Below are 19,892 nucleotides of genomic sequence, written 5' to 3' on the forward strand. Positions count from 1 at the left end.
AGGAAGGTGGACGCTGATTTGGGGGAAGAAATTTAGAGATGGGAAATAGGACAGATAAGAAGATCTGCAGGCCTTAAGGATGCAGGCTGACTCCAGCCTGGCTGAGTCTTGGCTGAGTCCCTGTCAGCAGGGCCAGGGGCTGGCATTGCTCCCTGACCAGCTGAGCATCCACCATAACCAGTGGTGCAGACCCCAAGCAGCCAAGGAGGTGGAATCCCCCTCTAGGCTGAGCTCTGGTGCAGTGCCCTGCACCTCTATGCTTCTCTTTCTCTTCTCTTCTTTATGCTTCTCTTGTGTGGGGAAAGGACAGAGCAGGGGCTGAAGAATCAGAGCCTGAGCCTCTGGGGATAAGGGGCTACTTGCAGGCCTGTCTGACAAGGCTGGAGCTCCTTGTGTCTTGCTTTTGTTGTGCAGTTCTTTCCATGTGCCATTGGAGCATGCAGAGTTCAGGTAGCAGCTCCATTGTGACCTCAGCTCACCCACTAGGCATCTGCTGCCTACAAGAGTGGGAAGCCATGAGATCCCTAGTTCATGTAGACCCTCCTGCCACCATCTGCCTCCCTTTGCACCAGCAAAAGGAGTGGCCCCCTCCATAGCTCATTTCCTTGGCTTCCTCATCCTAGCACCCAGCAGAATGGGGATTACGCCAGCCCAGCTCCCTGCTTAACCAGCCAGATATATTCACAAGCTGCAGTACTTTCCTATCCTCCAGCATCCCCAGCCTCACCAGCAAGGTCACTTGGCCTGTGTATGTGTGGCCTGGTGTCATTTACCTTCCTTGGAGAGGAGCTGAACCCACTGAGTGGTCTCTGCAGCTTGACATGCATGGTGAAACCCTGGTGATGTGACTTCTGAACAATGCTCTGTATCCTTCAGCACTTGACACCTTTATCAGAATTCCCCAAATCACTCGTGACTCATCCAAACCACTCCTCAGATAAAGCACTTTCCAGTACTTCCTGCATTATGAGGGCTTTCTTTATGCTCCTGTCTTCTTGTGCAGCTGTTAAGGTGTGACTGTGGCCAGTTGTCCTTTATCTCTGTTCGCTCACAGCATGAGGTGCTGAGTTTGGCTTGGAAGTCAAGTCAATGCTAGAAGGGCTGACTGGGCAAACTCAGCAGCAAGCATGGTTAAAGCTGGTAGAAGAGCTGTCTCACCTGCAGACAAACCACAGAGGAAGGATGCCCAGCTCCAAACTTGCTGAGTTGTACCAATGTGACCCAGAGGAGACAAAACCTCAGGAAGAGGAACAAGTCACATAACTTCACAAGGTCAGAACACAGTCTGAACCCCTGGGTAGAGCTTTGACATGGACCTTGTCTATAAGCTCCAGTCTGCAGCAGTCCATCCCAGGCTTCACAGGGAAATGGCTGTGAGAGAAAATGTCCGCCTCTAAGGTCTTTGGTGAAAAATCCTGGTTTCTGTATTTATGCCATCTGCTTCTGTAAGAGATGAGCAATGAAAAAATCCAGAGCTGAGGGGCGGGTGTACATCCTTACTATAGGATCTCAGCCAGAAGGGCTGGTTTTATCTTCTCTGGGAAAGTTTTTTTCAGTGGCTGCACAGTTCAGGACATGGGAGAGGAGGAGCACAACTTGCACAATAATTTTGTCCTCACTGTATCCTTCCTTAACCACAACCTGTGAGAGAAGCACACCTTCGGGCCCCTGCACTGATGATGAAACCTATGCAAGCAGCAATCCCAACAAAGAACCTGGTTGCAGCTCAGTAGTGCAATAAGTTATGTTTTATGGACTCCACAGTGTATATTTGGTTGTCAGAAATGCTCACTTCTGCCAGATGACATGGTTAAATGGCTGTCTGTGGAACAAAGCAACCCAGACATTTCGAAGAATTCACTTGTAGCCTAATTTTGAAATGTGATTAAGAGCTGAGAAGTGCAAAAAAGGAGCTAGACTGCAAAGCCCCTGGATTCTGCCTGTCTGCATTTGCATGCTCAAAGTGGGATATTGCAGCACCAAGTCTCCTGCTTGCAGAGAGCCATAATATAGGTGGATTTTCCATCCTTGTGAGATCAGTGACTTTCAGCCTGTGCTCCTGTGAGTAATTTGCAAAATGGAGCTCTCAGTTGAGGCAGCCGAGGTACTCAGGAGTCACTCTTGCAGCAGCAGAAATTATCTTGGAGGGGAAAACTCCATCTGGGGAGCTGGGAAGGTTTTTTCCTGGGGGACGTGAGTATTACTTCCATCCATCCTTGGGCCAGACAACAATTGTGGCCTCACTTACCTAGCACAACAGTTGCTGCTGCAGTGTCCCTGACAGGCAGTGAAGTGGTTTGTCATCCCCAGCTGTCTTCAGACCCCACCGCACATGGCAAGCATGGCCATGGAGCTGGACAACTGCTGTCCCATCTGCCTGGTCAGCTGGGAGCAGGCCAGCTAGGCACTGCCTCTCTGCTTCTGCTAAGAGTGCCTTCTGCAGTGGGCTGGGAGCAAGCCTGAGTGCCTCCTCTGCAAGAGGAGGGTGACCTCCGTCCTGTACTTGGTGTGGGGGGATGACAGCTTTGAGGAACATGTCATTCCAGCCCACAGGGCACCATAGGACATGTTCCACCTGAGAGGAGGAGGTCCCAGGTACCCAGCTGCTCCCAGTCCCCACACTCTGGCCATCAATGGGAGGACAGCCACGTACAGTGGCTGAAGGTGAATACAGCAAATGAACTACAATATGTGTGATGTTGTACTCACTGATGAAAGCTTTCATTTTTAAAGGAATTTAAGAAAAACCCAAACCTAAACCAAAAATCATGGACACAACTATGCTCCACGTTGTTCTACTGTGGGGATGTGAGGGGAGTAGAAAAGGAGAAAAGGAGAAGTTTAGGTGCAGCTGCCCCGCAGTCAGCACAATTGTCTGCAAGAACAGGCATCTCTGCTGTTGGATAATACCTTTTTCCTGACCCAGAGATGTGACAATGGAGAGTTGTTTTAAAAGCTTTAATTCCATTTTTAGTCTCATGAAAAGGGTGTGACGATACAGATGTTATAATTCACGCCATCACAATCAGAAGACGACTATTTTGTAATTACAATACACTATATGCATTTCTTGGCCTGTCAGCTTTTTGCCACACCATGCTGTAGATGCCTTAAAGCCAATCATCTAGAACTACCCCTCATGTGTCCTATTACAATGCATCTTTCATAGTTCTGTTTCTTCAAAGCATCTAGTCTTATTTGCAAGGCCATCCTGTGAAACTTTTTTCTAGCTCCATTTCTCTCTCAACAATATCTGTTCTATTCCATGGCATTTTTAAGTCAACATTTCTTGTCTCAAAGCTTGCATGTGGATGCATAGTATGTGGGCTTTCTGTCAGGCCCTGAGAAGGGCCTGAGAAGGGCCTGACAGAAAGCCCACATAGTGTGCATCTACAAATCCATTTCCCACACTCTGCAATGGGCTCTGCTCAAGTGATCTCCCCTTGCAGGAAGCTGTGATCATGTATCAAACTCACTGATCTCCTAAGCACTTAGCTGCTCCCAATCTCCATTGCTCTGCAGCACTATCAGACCTGAGACTAGGACTCCTGCTGCCCCTAGTTCCCACAGCACTGCGATAGTCCTGCCATCAGCCATGTGGCCACTGCCCTGGGGTTAGTGAGCATCTCCTGCACTACGTCTCAGCATCCCTCCCCTACCTTGCTGTTCTCCACCACCTGCTGTCATAGCTGCATCGGGAGCAGAGGCAGCTCTTTGAGGATGGTAGGAAGCAGCAATAGTGCAGTGCCTTGTCCCATCCAGCCTGCACTACTTTGGCCCAAATGAGGCTTTGTTCCAGCTTCTATGGGCTTCCCTGCACAGGCACACCAGGAGCTTTGCCCACCATCTTATTGACACCATCACAGGTTCAGTGGGGAGGCCCAACATCAAATGGGCCCGGAGGTCAGCAGTGCAGCTGGAGAGTGGGAGAACAGCCCCTCTACAGTCCCTGGCCCTGATGCCACTCCAGGGGGTCTCCTAGGCCAGCCTTCCTGGGGTCCCAGCAGCAATTCCCATTCTGTCCCCATTCCTAACCATGGGGAGCAAGAAGGAGCCTGGGAGAACCCAGAGGAGGCTGTGCCTGGTTGTTCCACATGCAGCTGGTCAATGAAAGCTCACCTGGGGCATCCCAGCAAGCCTGCAAAGGGAGGGCCAGCAGCTCTGAGGACCCTTCCCAGACCCCCAGGAAGACAGCCCACCATCCAGTGACAGGGTTGAGAGGGCATGAGGATATAGCTAAATCAATCCAGGCTGCAGCTGGGGTATACGCCACCCCCTTGTGATCTCAGCCTTCCAAATCTATTTAACATTTATTAAAAGAAAATGAAAGCATGAAAACAGCAGAAGATGTTTGTGTGTTACTAACTAACGCTGGTGGTGTTGCTCTCCCCACTTGTAATGTTTCCCTCCCCTTTCCTGGTTCTTTGACCACCGATTTTTCACATGTTTCCTGAGCATTGTAAGTTTGCATTTCTCAGCTGATCCCAGGGCAGATGTTTCCAGCCAGGGAGACTCCACAGTCAGCCCGTGCCCCACCACTCAACCTCACAAGTTCTCCTCCTCACCCTGTGCCCCACATCCCGGGGCTCTGCTCTCCTGCCAGCTTGGGCTGCCCGCTGCAGCCTCACTACGGCAGTGCCCAAATCCCTCCTCCTGCCCAGAGTCACGACTTGCTGATCCTCTCTGAGTCAATCCAGGGTTGTACCCTGTCAAGGCAGGAGCCCCAGGAAATTCAACAAGGGGAAGTACGAAGTGCTGTCCCTGCTTGCAGTGAAAGACAAGTGGGTGAGTGTTCAGAACAGGTAAATGAGAAAAGAAAGGCCCAAATGATGAATATAATTTATTCAAGACTTTGCCTCACCTTGCCTCTCTTTTGCTAGTGGATAAAATTGTGGAGAGGAAGGGGAGCCAAGGTGAGTGTGAAATCCCACAGTAGAGAGCTGGGGAAGAGGGCACTCAGAGCAGCTCCCTACATCTGGTGGAAGTGATTACAGGAAGGGGTGCACAAGAATTGGACAGGAGATTGGCTATTTTCATATTTTCAAACTTTTGCGAAATTGAATCCCCCCTGCCACCTCTGCTGGGAGAAAAGGCAGGTGTGTGCCACAGGTGCTTGCTGCAAGTTGCCCTGGCAGCTGGGAGGGAGCAGAGGGGGACACACACTAATTCATTTCACCGGGAAACTACTCTAGAGGCACTCGAGTGCAAGCACTGGAAACACTGCAGCCGTGCTGTCTCAAGTTAGGTACAATATGTGGAGATGTGGAAAGCGTCTCCGAGGCAGCACACTCCCCCTTCTTGCAGTACACAGACAGCTGTGTGCGAGGATCACTTGCATTTGCTCCTGACCGGGGAAAGGCTCAGTGTGTTGAGCAATGTGAGTCCAAAGGAATGTAACCTGTTCCTTTGTGTTTGGATTTACTGACCAAGCACTGAGCTGACTTTGCTCCTGGGGACTGGAGAAGCACATGAGCAAATGCACTTTTCCCCCCTGGCGGGAAGCTGGTTTGATGCCTTATTACCGTAATTGCCAAATCCATCAGTCATTGCAGGCTGTCTTCAAGACTTCATCCTCTTTCACCCTCTGCTCAGGAAGGAGAGCCAGCTTATTTTGACAATGCTCACAGAAAGGTGCTTGGCATTTGTTTATTCTGCACTGTACCTCTGGTCATCCTTGTTCTTCTCACTCTTTAAAGGTAAGCTAATCTGTGTTTGTCCAGGGCTTTCATTTTTTTTGTAGTGGTTTGGGTTTATTGTTGCTGTTGTTTTGATTTGTTGTTTGGTTTTTGGTTTTTTTTTTTTTAATCTGCTAAATGCTAGTTACATCCAACCTCAAATATTTTTTTTCAGTAAGTCTTGTATCTGCTTATATTTTGGACTTCATTAGAGTCCCATGCTGGTTTAACTGACTTTTGTAATCAGTTTGGGTAAGTTTGTGGATCTTACAGTGCTGGGATCTTACATTTTTTTAGAGAAGGAAGAAGCATGTGTGTTTGGTTTTGTGGTTTTTTTTTGGTTTTGTTTTTTTTAATTAAAGGTGAGTAATTTTAACTTCCGTAAATTAATTGAAATGGTTGTGTTTCAAAAGAAATATTTTCTTGCTTTCCTGAAAAATGTAACCTTACTGTGGTTTTTTGACAACAGGAACTTATAACTTCAGGCTGGGCAGAATGATTTGGGAGCACTGTAGGTGTGTGAGTGCAATGGTGTTCTATAGAGAAACACAAGCAGAAGAAAATTCATAATTGCTTATTCTCTGTGCATCATGTAGAAATATTAAATCTGTATAAATAATAAATTTATTAATTCTGGTTTGTTTTTATTAAACATACTCCTAGTATGCTTAATAAAAAACAGTTAAGACAGAGATTGATTTATAGCTGAAAATATCTAATAAGAATAATGGGCTTCTGTAGTCTAAGGTGTCAGCTCTGACTAAGCTTCTGTCTTCAGAAGTTTCAGCATGGTGCTAAAAAAATAGGAGCTGTGTGATTATTTCAAAACATTCAGGATAGCAAGGCTGACAATAAAGTGTTTTTAAGTGAGAATGTTGAAATAGCCACAGTCATGAAAGATATTCAGTATTCTACACAAAATGTGCTTTTATGGGTCCCTTTCAGCTTAAACATAAATGTCTGCAGCAATCAAAAATTCTAAAACTAGGTATTCTAGTTGTGAAGGGCCATGTTTTGTTTCTCACAATTTATGTATAAAGCAGGATTGTCTTTTTAAAGCAGAGAAAGTTGTCCATCTATTTCAGAAGTGCAAGGGCACTGGAAACTTGCATATATGGGATGTTGCACTAGACTATTCATGCCAAAGATAATTCCTCATTAATTCATCTGAAGCTGTAAAACATCTGGACATTTCATTATTACATATCCACATTTCATCTGCCTAATGTAGTAATGGTACTGCTGAAAAATATTTCCCCACCTTGCTGAATTAAGAACCTTGCTATCTTCAGGACATTTCTGTGCTACTGTAGGAGCTGAACTAACAAGCGGGTTATAACATCTAGTTATAAGATAAGTAATTTTGTGGACATTCCCATTTTGAGAAGTTGTGTGTCATGTAAATCCCGCCTTTTAAATAATGAGTAATCACTAATTCATCAGGGGATGCCTAGTTTCTCTATACAGCACATGAAGACAAACTGCTTTTATAAATAATTCAGAGAATTTTTTGTTAGGTGCTCTTACCAACAGCTTATAAGTGTGCACTTTTACAGAAAAATGCTAAAGCAGAATAAAATAATCTCTGATAATGTTGGTCTGTAACTGACTTGGGCTTTACAGATTTTTTAAGTAAAAAAAAAAAAAGAAAAAAAAGGGAAAAAACCCCAGAATGACCTGGGAATTGAGCAGCTGGGGCAGAAGAGAAAAAAACTCAAGATGATATTAGCATGTTATCAGTAGCAGAGTTTTTTATTTCTTAACAGTAAATCCAGATGAACATCCCCCTGGGTTCCTTAGTTCACCCACAAGGAAGTCACACCAAATTCAAATCATAGCTAACATTACTCTCACATAGCACTGAGTTTTTTCAACATTGTTCATAGCAATTTATCAAGTACTGAAAACTCCTGTAGGGCTGTTTGACAGGAAAGTTGTTGCAAGAACTAGATAAAAACCAAACACAAACAACACATGAAGAACTCAGTTTTTTCCCAGTTCTTTCCTCAACTGTCTGCTTCATCCTGACTTTACTTGCAATAATGCTAGAAGCCTCAGTAGTCATGTCATTTAAGCTGGGTCATTGCAGCCCTCTTTCTCAAAGGGCTGATGATGCTTTTTTGAGACATGGGTCTAAGGAAAAATCAGGAAACTGGTTTTCAACCTTCCTATATCCCAGGTGAATACTCTCAGGGTCAGACATCCCTTCCAGGCCAGGGGCAATCCTTGAAGAAGCACCCAGAATGTAGAAGGACCCAGTGAGTCTCAGCAGCTACCTAACAACCTTGGGTGGAGAAACTTGAAAAACCTGGTCTAGGGATTGATTGCAAAGGAGGGATCAGTCCCATTCCTGCTCCTTTTTTTGAATGTGATGCAATCTGAGAGATAGGGTGCAGACAACCCTGCAAGTACATTCTGAGAAACATGTCACAGTGACCACAAAGATGCATAGCCTCTCTGAGGAGTTACCTTCAGATCAGGGCATGGTCACCTAGAGGGTTTGAACAGCCAGGGAGGTTAAATACACACTTGGCTGGCCTGCAGTCAAACCATGTATTCTAATTACTGTGCCTTTATACCCTTTTTTATTTCTCAGGTGAGACCATTACAGTGCCCACATGCCACACAGAGCAGAGTCAGAGCTCTCAGGTTCTTTGTTCTATACAGACTGCCATCAGGGAGGGTCGTACTGGGCAAGTGGCTTTGAAAAGCCCAGCAAAGGCAAAGGCAAGCTGAGGACAGCAACCTTTCTCTGCAGTCTGGTGGGAATATAAGTGCTCAGCTGTATGGGACAAATCCTATGGCAGGGGATGCTTCAAGTGACCTAACCAGCTCAAATATGTAAATGATGAAGTAATTCAGCCTGACTTGGTGTACCCAGCTGGTGCAAGCAGCATTTCTTTGGCTCACTCACAATACAGATTTGAATTGCAATGCTACACCCAATTTCGTGCTTTTTCACACCTTTGCTTATTTCAATGGGGTCTAGTGATCACATCAGAACAGAACTGATGATCTCTTGGAGCAAATCCTCACAAATTTCTTGGTTCATTTCCATGCAAGCAGGTGCTGTTTCTGCAACAGCAGAAGCATTGGCAAGATAGCCTCAGAAGGCCAGATTCCACTGCCAGGCTACAATTTCTCTAATGTGAGCTAATTAGACTGAGGTGACATGAGTTGAGAGATCTGTGTAGTAGGAAGAACAAATAATGTTACGTAAATGCCTATATATGGAGTCTAAACTTCAGGCCTCAGCTGTTTAAGCCTGATAGAACTGCAATGATGTGTTTTAATCAAACTTATGTACTCCAAAGAGACACAGTCGAACAGATAAAAGGATTCCTGTGCCTTATAGGAGTACAGTGTAATATCATTGGTAATTTATGTGGTTGGTGAAGTAGCTGTATTTTTACATCTCATAACTGTTATCAGAGTAGAACCATGTGTGAAAGTTAAATCATTTAGAATCTTTCATACCTTAATTAGAGGTCTGAAGGTTCTATTCACCTCAACTCTCCATATTCTCTATGTTGATGCACTGAATGATACAGTTTCAAAGATAACAATGCAGCTGATGCACATTTAAAATAGAAAATACATGAGCTAGGTCTTAGCTTGTACTGGTAGCTCTTTTCTTCCATATTGATGGCATAAGAAGATGCCACACATGCAACTTGCAGATGTGGCAAATTGCTGTCAGATCCCTGCCACTACTTTAATATCTAATAGCACAGACAGCAGAGCTGATCACTCTGAATGCTGAGAGCGTGCTAAGGCAGCACATGTGCATGGAGCCAAGGGAATAAATGTACTTGTCCCTGGCATGTGCACATATGCTCTGTTATCAGGAGCACTAGTGCCATTGATATCTGTCAATACATTTAAGACAGGGTCCTCAGCAAACCCCTATTTCCTCTGCATTACTGTCTGCTACAGTAACTTGCTGTTCATGCTTGCTTCTTGAGGTTGACTTTATAGTTCAATGAACCAGACCTTGTGTTCAGTCAGTAATCTTCTATGTGCATTCACTGGCACAGCTCTAAGGCTGATCTGTATTATCATAGGCACAGCTGTGACAGTGGAGCTGGCCCAAGCTTCTGAGAAGTTGCCAGACTCCAGGAGAGTTGGAGGTATTTCTATGTGCATTTGCTGATAGGGATCTGAGCTAAATCTTGTGTTAATTCTTTTCAAATTTAACTGGAAAAAGTGGGCAGCTCCAGAAAAAGCAACTGAGTCAAGACATCACCAGTGCCTATTGTTACATGCAGCTATTGGTATAGCAGTCTTGCATGTAGGGAGGGGTCCAAAAGCAGATGAGAAAGTAGCATCCATCTGGTCTTTGGGATGATGCCAGATGGCACCTTGGGTGCCTTCAGCCTTGCTTCAGCTCGCAGAGTTTTCTGATGGCCTCAGAGCAGAAGTTCTCGTTCCAGGCAGAGGTTTTATCTCTTAAAGGCAGCTTCAGAACTTTTATTTCTCTCTGGTTTATTTTTCTAAGGCCTGCGGAAAAGAACATGAGTTAGTTATGGTGGTAGCACATACAATTTCATTTGCATGTGACAAGCAAGGAGGGAGGTATAGTCTCTTCAGCTCTAAAGTGTGAATAATGTAGATGAAAACCCTTTGCATCAGTCCTGACATGGTTGTTTGAAGATGTCTACTGACTAGAGATCCTACATAAACTAATTAAGAAAGAGATCAAATCTGACTGAGACAGGTAGGACTAGCACTGGCAATCAGTATAAACCCAGGAAATGAGAAAGGCAGACGGGAGTTTATTGCTGTTTTAGAACACAGTCCTGAGAAAATATGGCTTAAAGAAAGAGTTTTGCTTATCAAATACTTTCTGCATTGAGCAAAACAGCTGATGAGAATGCTGAGACCAGAACCAGATGGAGTGTTTGGAAGTAAGAATCTCCCCACCCAGGGCTTACAATTAAGTCACTAAATTGCAATGGAAAGGAACCTGTAGTCAACATGAGTACTTATGTATGTAAACAGTGAGGTGCATGTGTCTCCATCTTGCGTTGCTATCAATTGGCTTTGCTCAATTAGAAAATCTGTGCTTAATGGAGTGCTGAAACAGATGCCTGCAAACCTTATCACCATTCAGAAATGGGTATTTTCAACACTTTTGCATTCCACAAGTTTGAAGAGAAAACCAGTCCTCATTTCTATTCTTAATGCAACATAGATTTGATCAGAAAAATTACTTAGAAGAAACAGGCAGGCTTGAGGAGGTCTCATTTCTCACTGAAAGCTCCAAGAGGCTGAAGTCAGTTTGCAGACTGGACCAAGACAGTACACAGTGTTCACTGAAGCTCAGCTTTGATTACATGGAAAAACATCACTGGTCCCTTAGATCTTCACCATACAAAGGGAGAAAATTAAGTTGTAAATTGGAAAAGGTGTGTCTGTGGCAGCTGAGGTGAGGGAGGGTCTAATCTATACAGGTTCATATAATGGTAGAATAATTTCGCTGGAAGGGACCTTCAGAGGTTGTTCAGTCCCACCCTTCTTCTCTGTTGGGTTTTTATCTGAGGAGTCAGCCAGCAGACATCTCCAAGGACAGTGGTGTTCCTTATGCAGATAAAAAAAAAGGCTCTCTTAGTACTGTGGGAATGCCCTGTCATGCACCTTTATCTTACCGGTCCTGTCCCCGTGCACCTCCCAGGAGAGCCTGGCTTCTTCATGATGAAGCCCTTCCTCATGGAAGCTGAAGGCAGCCAAAATAACTCCCCCTTGTTTTCTCATCTCCAAGCAGATCAAAAGCATATCTCTTTAACTCCAATCCATCTGCTGGGTTACAGCCTGTTGTTTGTGGCCTCCGTTTCACTCACTCCAAGGGATCAGTGCTGCCCTATGGAGGCTTCATGACACAGAACTAACTGTGTGTCATGCAGTGGGTCTCATTGAGCGCAGGCTGGCTGTAAAGAATGATGCTTCTTAATGTTCTCACCACATCTGAGTCAGTGCATTTGGGAAAAACGAAAAGTAGAAAGTCATATAATCATGCAGATAATACTTTACATAATTCTTAGCCATCTTGTGGGTTTTTTTGAAGATCCTGCAGGAGTGATAAAGGAATTGATGGAGTGCTTTCCCTTTAATATTGTGTCATTTTAGAAAGGTAGTCAGCAAACTGAAATCCAGCTTTTATAACAAATATAAAAATGGAAAGCAATTATAACAATAGGAAGAAGAGATCAAAACTTAAATAAAAAGTTGCCAGATAGTTTGCAGTTCCCACTGTTTCAAGTGGCAAATGGGCAGCAACTTTGAATTAAACCTGCTTATGTTCAGGCTTCACACACAATCCATAAATGGCAACTGAGCAGCTGCAGGAGCTCCAAGTAAAAGCTTTGCCTTTCTTTTATAACCAAACAGCTATCCTGTAGCATACTCTCTGCAGTAGGTCTGAGACTTCGAATGTAATTTCCAAAGATATTAGGGTCACCAATAATAATTTAAATTTATTGGATAGGTATCTCAGCTCAAGCACTTCAGCACTCCTGGCACCATCAGATATACTTATGTGTTGCCAGATTATATGAAAGAGAAGGTAGATCTAAGGAAACCGGTCTGTGGGTAAGGAGAAGAGACATTCTTCTCCAGAGGAGGTCTCTGTCAAGTGGACAAATTACTTCACCTTTGGGTCAAAATGCTGTAGCAGTCTCAGGAATTCTTTGCTGGGGAATACAAGAGGGCTGCCCAGACAGTACAGGATCACTTTCTAACTTTTAGGCTCATTCTGGTCTCGCTCAGAGACCAAGCATCCTGCATCTGTGGCATTGCTGCTGTATTACAGGATGACAATCTTGCTCCCTCTGGACACACAGGGCACCACTTCTGTTTTAATATTTTTTGTCTGCACCACCATAATTCAGGAGCAGTAGAATGAAGTTACCAAAGCTTAAAAGCAACAGAGTAAAGACAGGACAAAATCATGCTCCCCAGGTCGTCATTCTATAGAAGTACCTCAATTTCACTGTGATTCATTTCTGCTCTTAGCCAGGATGAGTGACTCAGCCAATGCAGGTTTGGCTGGCAGGGTGCAGCAGGGAGAGACCAATATTTAATATAATCACTAACAAAACCAGGACCTGAGCCATGTACCCAAGGAAAAGACAATAGCATCTAGTGTTCTGAAAACAGATCAAGGCTGACCAACACTCAGCTGTCACTGAGATCTTGATACCTTTAAAGTCTGGGGGAAAAAAATCAAACAACAAAATAGATGTAAGCTTTTAAGCCATTTTGTATGCATATAAGTAAATCTGGACTGAGTCAGCCAAAGCATAGTACATACAGTTTCAAGTGTCTTAGGTCAGATCTTGACAAACCTTGTTTGATTGGTCACAAGTCCAATTTCCTCAGAGCCAGTCATTTACTTCATCAAGAGGTATTAGAAGCAGCTCTTCTCTTCAATGTGAAATAAATTCAGACTTCTTGCTAAGAATTTTCACACCCTTATTTACAGTTCCCTTTGTATTTGAAGACCTCTACCACCAAAGCCTCAGACTTCTTTCCCTTAGAAAAAAATTCCCTTGATAGCAGCCACTTCTGCTGCCAAGACCTCCAAACTATCACCAGCTGATTGGCAGCACAATATCTCACACAGACAGGCAGCATGTTTGACCTGACTTAGTGAAAGCTCATTGGTGCTGCCTAAAACAAGGCTGAGTCTTATCTATAGGTGTGCTATGAAAGTTCTGCTCCCCAAGTGTGAAACTGTTTCAGATTTAGGAAACATTTAGAAAATGTCTCTCCATATTTCCCAGTTCACATACTAAGCACTGAACAAATTAGCAGTCATTCAAGGTGCAGTCAAAACTTTCATCTGACTAACCCCCATCCCTTTCAGAGGGCTCTTACATTGTGTTTTTCATTATCCATCATTTAACTTCTGATATTGTAAAGACAAACCTGGAACTTTCTTTGCATTTTCAGATCCATGTTCACTAAGGACGTTTGTGTCTTGCCTGTGCCTTGCAGCCAGTGGAGCTCTTACTTTGTTCATGGACAACAGCTGCAACTTGAGTGATGAGGGAAAAAGGCAGGAGAAGCAATCTCTAGCCTTGCCTATTGCATCCTCAATGACTTTGCTGCTTAGCTTTGCTATGCAAGTACAGGTGGCAGGCTGGCAAGGCAGAAGCTCACAGTTTGGGAAACTAGCTGTCTCTGGGATTATAACCAGCTGATGAGTACTGCAGAAGGAAAAATGGAAAGAAGCACTGCAACATCTCTGAGCACACTGGGCAGTTCCTTTTCATAGTGTTATTGTCTGTATCATTTCCACTCCAGCATATCCTCTACATTGCCCAGAGGAGTTTAACCAGATTACCACTGCTTCACCAATAACACGCTGAGGCAATGGTTTAGAGCAAGATCCCTCCCTCATCTTTGAACCATAAAAAAAGGCAACAAGCTTTTTTTCCTGTTAAGGACATCCCTGTGACTAAGGAATAGCTCTTGGAATCTTTGCTCTCTTCACATCTTGGGACAAAATGATTATGTTTCTCTTTGTGGAAAGTTAGTATATCTCAGTATATAAACTGAGGAAAACTGACTAGAAAAGGCTGATTGCTGCTCAGGCAGGGGTGGGCTGGGCACAGATCAGTGGGTGGCAAGCAATTGTGTTGTGCATAATTTTTCTTCTTTGAGTTTTATTTCTGTCTCTCTTTTTGTGGTCTCCCTTTTCATTATCATCATCATCATCATCATCATTATTATTATTATTATTATGTTTCATTTTTATTATGTTTCATTATGGTTTATTATTAATATGTTTCATTAATGTTATTGTAATTTTTTTTCTAATTCTTCATCCTCTTGGGGGAGGGGAGATTGTAAGCCAGTGACTGCATGGTACTCAGTTGCAGTATGGGGTTAAACCACAACATCATTGCAGGCTCCCTCACTGCTATTATCTGCACTGGTTTAGGAAAAAGAACTCCTCCTACATATTGTTTTTCTCAGCCTAATCAGACTTGCCTATCTGTTTCCACAGAAATCATTATTACACCTGTCAGTTAATTTATGACTTTCTTGGATCTGAGCTCTCCATACGTGTAGAGTGGACTTTTGATGGGGAGGTGCAGACTGACTTGACCCTTTTCAGAGCTATCTGATAATGCTGTCTATAATGCCATAGCTTCCACATTGATGCCACTTAACAGGTGAAGCTCATAGTGCTTTCCCAAGAAGGGCTTTCCCTGGGTTGACTGGTTTGGGTGCTGAAACCCATAGAGATGAAGGGATGTGACAAGATGTTCTGCAAGCCAGCGGGATCAGGGAGTGCAGGAGGCCAGTCCAGTATACTGATGGCCATATCACTGGTGCCTTTTGTCTCTTCCCTTTGTCTTCCATTACTACTCCTCTCCACAAATCCCAGGATAGTTGGCAAGAGTTGCTTCCAGACAGCCACAGTACTCTGTAATGTGTAACAAGGGGTGTCCTTTTCTTCATGACTGCTCCAGATTCCTCCTCCTGTGCTCCCTGTGCATCTAGTATTGTAGCAATGACTTTTGTATTGCATGGAGCTAATGCAAACTAGCATTACACTAAAAGTACATTTTTTGCCTTTACTGGCTGTAGCTACTTAGGTTTCTGACCTGCAGTAATGAGGCAGTTTAAATAATGTTGATAAATATGATTGAGAGGCATCCCACTGTTAATACCTCAAAGTGAGTCTCTCTACCTTACACACATTACTCAGCCTTTAAAACACCCGCAACCAAGCCGATAGGACCAAAAATATAAGCTCATCCTTTCATTATATCGTTTTAGTATGTTGTCATGGGCCTAGAGTCTTTAAGAAAAAACCTTTCCTTGCATACCTTTTTGATACCCATCTCTCCTGGGAAGTCTTTATCTGCTATGAAAGAGCAAAAATGACCCGTATCAGGAATATTGGGCACTTCTTGCTTAGGAAGTCAAGTAATTTCTCACATTCCTCTGGATAGCTGATGAATTTTGTGTGTAAGATGCAGAAACAATCTGCATAGCGAGAGACAAAGATTAGAGTCAAAGATTACCCAGAAGGGAAGTAGATTAAAAAGAGGTTTTAAATGAGGGAAATATTCAAATACACAACACATAAACACACACACACAGACACACAGGGGGTAGAGGTAGCTGATGTGATTCCATTGTTTCTTATGTGAATCCTCTTCCCTGAAGGCATGATGGCATGCATTTTAAATCAAAGGGCATTGAAAGAAATAGTGCATTTGCAGCCACAGATAAAAGTAACAATGCTGCACATAAGAACAAAAGCAGATGGGACACATCTGTATCTCTGGGGATTAAGTGACATATGGCAATGACATCCTTTATATTCTCAAAAATCTGCAAAATATTCAAAAATAAGTTGTTTTTTATAGCTACCAAATATTAGAACATGCCTCATTTTGTAAATGCTCTTGCCATTGCAGTTCTTTCTGCGAATGAAATGGTCTGTGAAACAACCTGCTTTTTTCCTGATACTTTTCATGCTTCCCCCATAATTCATTATTGCATGTAGTGTGTGTGTGCGTATATGTTTCCTGTGATCATTCTGTTTGGATTCTGAAAGCAATAGCTAAAAATAGCTAAATATCCCTGCAAAAGTACAGTGATAAACTGAAATGAAAATAAATAATAGAAGGAGCTGTGGCAGGAAGGTTTTAGGAAAACAGTTTTAAGTTCTAGGATTTAGCTCTGATAACCATAGTTTTTAATGGATTTTTCCTCTGTAAATATTCCAGCTATAAGAAAATTAAGTGCAATCATTACCCAACTAGACTTAACAACACTTCACAGTATAATGGCACTGATGTGTTTGTTTTTTATAAATGCCAGAACTTTACTCATTTTCTTTTATGAAACAAATAACAAACAAAACAAATAACAAACAAATAAACCAAAACAAAAGATACACGTCAAAGTAGCAGTTCAGAGAGTAAAAAGTGACATAGATGTGGTGAAAAACTTGCGGAAGGTACAAGGGGAGTGAATAAATGTCACAGCTACAGTATCACTCAATTTTGAGACCTTTCATGAAGTATTGGGGGGCAAAATATATAAAAGCAATAATGTGATGGATCAGAAACATACTGTTGATTGTAACTTACCATGTTCTTCAAAAGGATTATAAATGAAAGTGATTTTAGGAACTGTCTTTGAAAACAGAAGAAGAAAACAAAGAGACATTTTATAATTCAGAGGCATATTAGCATGCATATATGTTAATAAAAAGTGATATGGAAAGACTATGATATTTTGTCTGAAAGCCATCATGTTAGGTACCAATAATCTTGTATGAATAAAGTAATGACTTGTATATTTGGACTCAAGTGTCTGCCTAAAGAAATGAGCAACAGCTAGAAAACAGAAGCTTCCCATCTCCAAAAGTTGAGAGATTATGAAAACAAAACCAGGGAACACTATGAAACAGATATAAATGGTTGATAATACAGATGTCATTGTTGAAAAACTAGTGGAAATCCGTCTTCTACTACCTATCTACTATCTTGTCAATGTTTCATTATTTATTCTTTGCTGTGCACAACCAGCCAGAATATGTCTCAGACCAGCATCCTCAGTTAAGAAGCTGACTACTTTGTGAACAAACCTGGGGAACTGGAAGGGCTGGACTCTTGCCTTATAGTTTGGAGACCTTGGCACGCAAAGCAGAGCAGGAAAATCAACCAGCCAAGACCAGGCATGACAGCACAGCTCCTGGAAAGGAGAGAGCATCTGTCCTTCCTGGGGATGCCATATGGATAGTCTGGCCGGACCTAACTGCAGGTTCCCTTGCTGTGCAATTCTCAGCAATTACATCTTGGAAAGAAATATGAAATACAACTATAGCATCTATGCTCAAAAGATTGGTAGCAGTTTATAGTTTATATGAATCATTCAATCAGTGGACTTCTTGCAGACTTCTTTGCATATGCAGAAGCACAGAAGGAATTTCCAGAGAGGTGTTTAAAAGTTTAATGTAGTGCACAAAAAACTGCTTTCCATAGAGCTCTTAGCAGCCAATCCAAGGATTGGTTGCCTTCTGCTTCCCAGTTGTCTGCAAGCTCCAGGAGCAGTTTAGTTATTTAGTTTATTAGCAGTTTAATACTCATTTTCAAAGTATTAAACAGTAAATCTTGAGGAACAATCCAGCCCTTGATCTGGTAATTCTATGTTTCCTTTCTACTGATAAGCCCCAGCACTGGATCCAGCATTCCAGGTCTGTATCACCAGTGCTGAGTAGAGAGAAAGAATCACTTCTATTGATCTACTTGTGTGGTTCTTCCTGTTGCAGCTCAGGGTGCTGGTGACCTTTGCTACAAGGGTGCATTGCTGGCTTATAGTCAGCTTGGTACCTATAAGGTTCCTCGCGGCTTTTGTGCTATCCTGCTCACCAGACAGCAAGCCCCCAGCCTTTTCTGGTACCTGGGATTACTCCTCGGGTGCAGGAAAACTTTATACTTTTTCTCATTGAACTTCATGGGGTTCCTGTCAGTCATTTCTCCAGTTCTTCAAGGTCCTTCTGAGTGGCAGAAAGCCTTGTGCTGTATCAGCCACTCCTCCCAGTTTTGCACCATCTGAAAAAAACCCAGTTTTCTAAGGGTGCACTCTGTCCCATTCATTCATAACAGTGTTAAATATCATTGTTGCCAGTATCCATCCCTGGAGTACTCCACCACTGGCTGGCCTTCAGCTGAACTTTTTGCTGCTGACTACAATCCTCTGAGCCTGACAGTTCAGCCACTTTTCTGCCCACTGTTCTCTTATCTAGCCTGCAAGGCATAGACAAATGTGTGTGAGAATTTTTCAGAGATGGTGTCAAGAGCCTTGCTAAGCTTGAGGTAAACATTCTAATCTGCTCTTCACTCAAATTTTAATGAGTTTGTATGTTTTCCTACTGCTTCAAAGATACTTCATAGACAAAGGAGACACTATCAGAGGCAGTGGGTCATAAAAACTCTCAGATCCTTTCCTTAGAAAACACGCCGTTTGCCAGTTACTTTTACTTACCAGTAACATAGGCAAGCAAGTCTGGCACTGGTTTTGGGAGACTGACTTGGCAACCTTAAATATTGACAACCGTCATCTAGCCTAGTTTAAAAGATGAACTAGTGCCACTGCTTTTGGTTAAACTTTCTGTGACTGAGAGGTAGTCAGTGGTAAAGCTTATTCTACCACTAGTCCTGGGAGATTCAGGCTTCCCCATCACCAGCAAGCACTCCATTTAGCACACAGAGTTGTAGTGTCAAAATGCATTAGCACAAACATAGGAGAAAAAAAGCAGAAATCTGTCTCGAGTATGAAACATTAAGTATTTGAAAATTACAATTTAAAGAAAAAGGCTGTGAACATATAAGTCAGACTAGACTTCCACCTCAGTTCCTTTCTCCAAAGCAGCTGTAGCAGAGACATGGCAGTGTGATTAGGCTAGCCAGCTCTTTGTGGTACCAACAGCTGCTGTGGCACTTTGCCAGGACACCCCAGGGCTCCATCGCTTCTGAATATATGTCATTTTGTAAGAAAACCATGCAGCACAAAAATATATGGTCACCAATGCCAACTCGGCAGACTAAGAAAAGATCATCTATGACCATGTTAATAGTTTTGAATTCAAGAGACTGCAAAGTACCAGCATTATATTACAGAGAGGAGAGTTGAAGAAAGGATGGAAAATTAGGCACAGTTCTTGGCTATTTCACCTCACAAAGTTTAACAGAGAAAGACTGTTGACTGTTGACAGGAAACAGCTTGACTTCAGCATGGATGAAGCTCACAGTGCAAAGATAGCTTTCCAAAGCCTAGAGCAAAGGGTTATGCTTAGATTTCTGCAAGCCCCCCCTCCCTTGGGGGGCTCTTCAACTTACTCCAACAATAGTAGTACCAGGGCAGTCTAGCAACCCGGCTGGGTCCAGAGACTGGTGAAGGGTGCTTTTCTCCTTTTAAAAGCTGAGGGAGCCAGTTTAAAAGAAAGGTTGAAGGCAAGTACTATGTAAGTACTCAAGATGAGAGCAATAATTCAGAAAGTAATTTCTTCCCTAAAGCACAGGAGCATGGGTGGGTAGGTGAGTGAAAGGACAGCAAATCTGCTCCAAACTCAGAGCATCTTTCCATAGGACAACATGCGGGATTTTCACAGGTTTCCTTCACACACAAGACATTTATGATGGAGTCTGGTTCTGCTGAGGCACTGGAAAATACTAAGGCCATAACAGA

General features: G+C 43.1%; 1 protein-coding gene across 1 annotated transcript in view; it reads left to right on the top strand.

Moving 5' to 3' along the window:
• The first annotated feature begins 1,877 nt into the window (after positions 1-1,877).
• LOC139588878 (neuronal acetylcholine receptor subunit alpha-7-like) overlaps positions 1,878-19,892 on the top strand; it is a 61,632-nt gene continuing 43,617 nt past the window's right edge. Inside the window, exon 1 of the mRNA XM_071424629.1 lies at positions 1,878-5,696. Within this exon, the coding sequence (XP_071280730.1) occupies positions 5,618-5,696 (79 nt within the window). The 5' untranslated portion in view covers positions 1,878-5,617. The remainder of the gene's footprint in view (positions 5,697-19,892) is intronic.

Source organism: Agelaius tricolor, unplaced genomic scaffold (genome assembly GCF_023055355.1).
Source record: "Agelaius tricolor isolate 1412-34295 unplaced genomic scaffold, bAgeTri1.0.p SCAF_4, whole genome shotgun sequence".
Classification (NCBI taxonomy): Eukaryota; Metazoa; Chordata; class Aves; order Passeriformes; family Icteridae; genus Agelaius; species Agelaius tricolor.